Source organism: Cynocephalus volans, chromosome 3 (genome assembly GCF_027409185.1).
Source record: "Cynocephalus volans isolate mCynVol1 chromosome 3, mCynVol1.pri, whole genome shotgun sequence".
NCBI lineage: Eukaryota > Metazoa > Chordata > Mammalia > Dermoptera > Cynocephalidae > Cynocephalus > Cynocephalus volans.
Genome location: NC_084462.1, coordinates 107511789 through 107517010, shown reverse-complemented (window position 1 = coordinate 107517010; position 5222 = coordinate 107511789). Strand labels below are relative to the sequence as shown.

The window sequence follows — 5222 nt, the reverse complement described above, 5'->3', positions numbered from 1 at the left end:
CCAAGTCGTGTGCATCAACGGTCTCTCCTCTTTATTGACAAATAGTATTCCATTGTACAGATGTGTACGACAGGATATTTATCCATTCACCCAATGAAGCATAAACATTTTCAGATCCATCCCACATTACCTGTTTCACTAGTTTACCCATCTTATTGCTGGGTAGTGTTGCATTATAGGAATATACCACACTTTGTTTTTCCATTCACCAGTAAATGGACATTTGGTTGTTTCCAGTTTGTGACTATGATGGATAAGACTGGTACAATCAAAAGTCCTTGTGTGGATATATGTCTTAATTTCTCTTAGGTAAATTTCTCTTGTTTTAATTTCTCTTGGAGTGGAATTTTTGGTCAAATGTTAAGATTAATTAATAAGAAACTGCCTAATGTCTTTGCAGTGTAGTCATACCAATTTGTAGTCCACCAGCAAGGTATAAAAGTCCCAGTTGGCCTACAAATGGTTGAATACTTACAACAATTTCCACTCCTTTAACTATTATGAAAAATTTGTTGTAGGTGGGTCATTGGTTCAGCTGTCTTTTTTAAAACTTACTTTAATAACCGCTCTCTTAACTGCTACACTCCTGAGTTTGCACATTTATTTCATCACCTCTATGGGCAAATGAAAACTAGTCTACAGCTCTGCCAGTGTAAGCCACCACAGCAGGGTCTGGCTGGAGCCTCAGCTGTAGGTTTGGGTATAGGCTGCAGGTGCCTGGAGAGCACTGTGCTCTCGCTGCACAGAAGTAGATGGCTGAGTCTGCAGGCTGAGAAGGCATGATATGCAAGGAGAAGTATTTGGAACTTTTACTGAAGAAGACTGTAAATCTTCCATCTTCCTTTTTATTCACAACTGAACGTATGGCTATCAATAACTCAGGGCCTTTACCAGGGTATTGCCGGTACCATGGGAAGAAGTCAAATGCACTGTTTTCATAAGTGCAGTTCAGGATTGAAATCCCTCCTTCATTGATAATCAAAGACTGAGGGCTTTGTTTCACTTGCTGCTGCTCACTTTTCTCCTGTTGGCCACTCACCCCTGCACAGAAAGATAAAAAGTCATTAGGTCCCCAAATTTATATTTCTTCCTTAAAGTTTCTACCTACATAAATTTCTCTATATCCAGTTTTCTCAATCCTCGAAATTAATGAGATATCCTAGGGTTTCTCCTCCAAAACTCACAGCCTAATTGAAGCCAAAAAATTAAAAATGTTGCTCCCAGGATCTTGTCCATTCCTCCTAACACCAGAGCTCAGTGAGAACTCAGGTATTCTTCTAATCTTCCCAGCCAGCTGGAACTCTGACTCTAAATTCACATCCACTTTAATTCTTTCAACAGGCCCCGCCCTTTCACAAGTGCTTTCACTTAAGCTATCTCTTGCAAAGGAAGCACGTCCCTATTTTGTCCAAATTTAGAACTGCTAAAAATACATTCGCTGGGAATCCAAAATCCCTTCCTTACACACGGATAAGGATAAGTTTAGAATTTCTCTCCCCCAATCTTCGTCTTCCTTTTTCACATGCCTCCTATAATGTTAGAAATTGTATACGAGGTCAGCTGGATATGTCGCTAGAAATTAAATTATCTTCGGAGGATGGAAGAGATGGATTCCTATGAAGCCACAAGAGTAGCATGCATAGGGGCATTTCTTTTTTATTACAAATATAAACAAAGTTTATTGAGGACATGTAATGGGCATTATATCTCATTAAAAGCTAAAGTCAGGGATTAAAAAAAATAGAGAACATATGGTTACTCTGTCCTCAGGAAACTAAAATTCTTTTACTGAGCAATCTTTCAGACGTGTCCATATTTTACATGACCCTGAGAAATGATAGAAGATAAATAAACCAATTTCAATTTTTTGTATTTCTTCTAAAACAGATCAGGTGAATTAAGTATTTTTAATAATTTAACTGGGAAAAGAAAATTGTGAAGTACTGAAATTATTTGTTCTGCAGGAGCTTTGATCTTCAATTGGATAAGAGAGGATGGAAAAATTCTGCCAACTTCAGAAGACATGAGGCTATGGCCATGAGGAATGCAGTATTTTTGGTAGCTATCATCCTGAGTTTGAACAAACATTTGATGTTTTCTTCACACTTCATCATCATCCATGGAATATGAAAAAAAGAAGAATCAATTTCACTTTCGATGTTCGCACAGGCAGGACAGAGAGGCAGAAATCAAGGATAAATTCCAAAGCTGTCTTAAAAACAGGGGGACCTATATTATAAATAATCAAAGTTAAAATAATGTAAGGAGCACTTTTTCTGAGAACAGAGAGAATTTTTGTTGTATTAATACTTGATGTTACTGTAAATCCAATAAAACAAAAGCACCATCACAGCTCAAGAGGAGACAATGGTCCACATTTGTCAATCCAATCCCATTCTACTCCAGCACCTTAAAAAGATTTTTTTATTGTTTAAGTTTTGATGTGTTTTTTCTTTCATTCTTTCTTTCTTTCTTTTTTTCCCCATTTATTCATGTTTTCAATATATATTTACTGAAGACTAAATACCTACTAAATGGGCAGTACTTGGATCTCATTCATTAAAAACACACAGTCCCAATCTTCAGTCATCCCAGTCTCAATACTCAAGTACAGCCAGATAAAATGTGCCAAGGAGACCTGTATGTCTGGACCATGTAACAAAGGAAAGAGTGATGAACTCTGCTTCTAGACTCAGTCAGAGGAGGGTTTTGATGGGAGACATGCTTGAATTGGGCCTTAAACCATGAGTAGCTTTCCCAGGAATCATGTATCACAGTAGAAGATACATGATTGGGCAAGTGGGTGAGGGGAGATAAAAGTCAGGATCACAGGAGAAACAAAATCCAAATCAAATCCAAAGTCCTTATAAAGGAATACTCACAGATGTAGGTAATGTCAAGGGAACCAGGGAGGGGTGCCAAAAGCCCCAAGGTGAGTAACAGCAGGAAGTTGTTTCCATCTATACCATTCAGGGTGCAGGCAAGGAAAAAGAAGTCATGTTCCATTGGTAATATGCAGTGAATTAGATGAAGGCATGTATAGAGTGGTGAGACTAGGGTTAGGGAATGAGCAAAGGATGTTGAAGCACCCAGGCACTGGCTAATAATGGTGAGGAGTCATTATGGCCCTCAGTCTAAAAGAGCAAGGGGTTAAGTCAGTGATCCTGGGAGCTGCCACTGTGGAAGAGGGACTTCCCCACAAGATCTGTTTCTAGAGAGGGAAACAGCCAGTGTCAGAACCACCACATCTGAGCAGGCACTGGGCAAAGAAGAATTGACTAACTTCTCTCTCTTCTCACCCACAGATTTCTGACCAGTTTCCATGCAGAGACTGAATTCATAAGATCCTAAAAAGCAAGGGAAGCCTGAGTGTCATAGTTCATTGGGATTGGACTTCCATAGTATGGAGCAGGACAGATACGGAGAAGGCGTGAGTCTGGTTAAAGGGAAAACCAAGCAAGGATAACTAGCAAAGGAGGCAAGGGGGAATAAATTCGCAGTAGCCTTGTTTCTGTCTCAATGAACTGCTCAACTCACAACTCAGCTGAAGTCACAAAGATGATGATAAGAATCCGAGAGAAATCTCAACTGTTTCTTATTAGAACTGAGAGTTTATTGTAAGGTCTGAAGTTGGACCAGTTTTCAGGTGAAAGATCCTCGTTTTTCTATGAAGTGCTGTTATAGTTTAAATTTGGAGTTCAGAAACATGAGATTACATTGTCCATTTGGCTCCCTAGTCAATAAGAGATGATGTATCTCTTTCTTACTCTTCATACACACAAACAAACCTGGTTCTTTTGTGTGAAGTCATCCATGGTTTTTGCATTCAGAGGGTACCCAGTAACTGGGCCTTCTGTCTGGGTAACTGAGTCTCCATTGCTCCTGCCTAAAAAGTATTAGTTATATTGTAAATGTACAGCAGGAGAATTTTCAGTAGAGAAGGCTAAATGCACAGTAAGAGAGTTTTCATTTGGGGAAGAAAGATAAAATGCTACTTACTGAATATTAAGAAAATCACAAGAATTGAGCAGGTGACAGAAAGCTTGTTGGTAGAGGGAAATGATCCTTGTTGCTTGCAATACAACAAATCTAATGGGTCTAATCACCAGTGGGGTCTTATAGAAACTCCTTAATGATAAGCTAAGAGCCCCTTTCTTCACAACAGTCTGTCTTGTGACTACAAAGAAAATATATGTGTCAAACCACCACCTGAATGCAAATATAAACCACATCTTGAAGAAGCAGCCTCCTCTGGTGGTTTTCTTGCAAACTGCACAACAGCCTTGGCTTTGACCCTGCTCTTCTCAATAAAGTAGCTTGAAGGGAAGGTGATACAGAAAGAGAATGGAGCAGGACTCTAAGAAAAAAGCACTAAAAGTTCACTTTATAGATTCACCACTATGCTTAGGGTAATTTTCAATCATCACTTCCATCATTTTCTCTTGGTACAGAGATCTATTTCTTCCCAAATAATCCAAGGAATAACTTTTAAGTGAACTAGTCTGAGATATCTTCTTTGCATATGTAATTATTGTTCCCATGAGTCAGAGAAGGATCTCTCTGACTAGAAAGTCCTCTCTACTCTACTTCAGTCCTTCAGCTCAACTAGTTCCATTCACCCTCAAAGACTTAATCAGCATGCCATCACATAGAAAAACATTATCTAACACAGTTCTCAAATAATCTGCGGTGAAGGACCAATGTTTTTCCCAATACATCATGGACTGATAAGTTTGTAATGCATAAAAATAAAAATAAATGACTTAGAATTCTGTTTCACTGATTAAAAGTAGAGTGCTATAGAAATTGACCTTCAAACTAAAAAACTGCACAAAATAAAGGAAACGATAATTTTCAGACATTGGACTACAGGTTGTTCAGAGATAATATAAGAGCATCGATGGGAGAGTATGGGAATACAACAGGACACTAATGATATTGCTATGGAAAATGAAAACCCATGAGGGTAACATAGAGGAGAGAGATAGATGCATACAGCTTCAGCCACCACATCTCCAACACCAGGATTGGCACAGGAAGAATTTCCCTGGCAGTGAAATGGTAGGAAGAATTTCCCTGGCAGCAAAATGGTAGGAAGAGGACCTACACCAACCTCCATCCTCACCACATGGGCCCACAGATCCTTTGGCAAGACAAGCCCAGAGCCAAGTGTGAACAGTGACCTACAAAACTAGCATCCTAGAACATTAGCACAGATGGTT

At 39.1% G+C, this 5222-nt stretch overlaps 1 gene segment (V, D, J or C); it reads right to left on the bottom strand.

Moving 5' to 3' along the window:
* Positions 1–631: 631 nt before the first annotated feature.
* On the bottom strand, positions 632–1236 carry LOC134372688 (T cell receptor alpha variable 23/delta variable 6-like). The segment is given in 2 exon segments: positions 632–1041; positions 1185–1236. Coding segments are annotated over 2 exon segments (462 nt in total).
* Positions 1237–5222: the final 3986 nt, after the last annotated feature.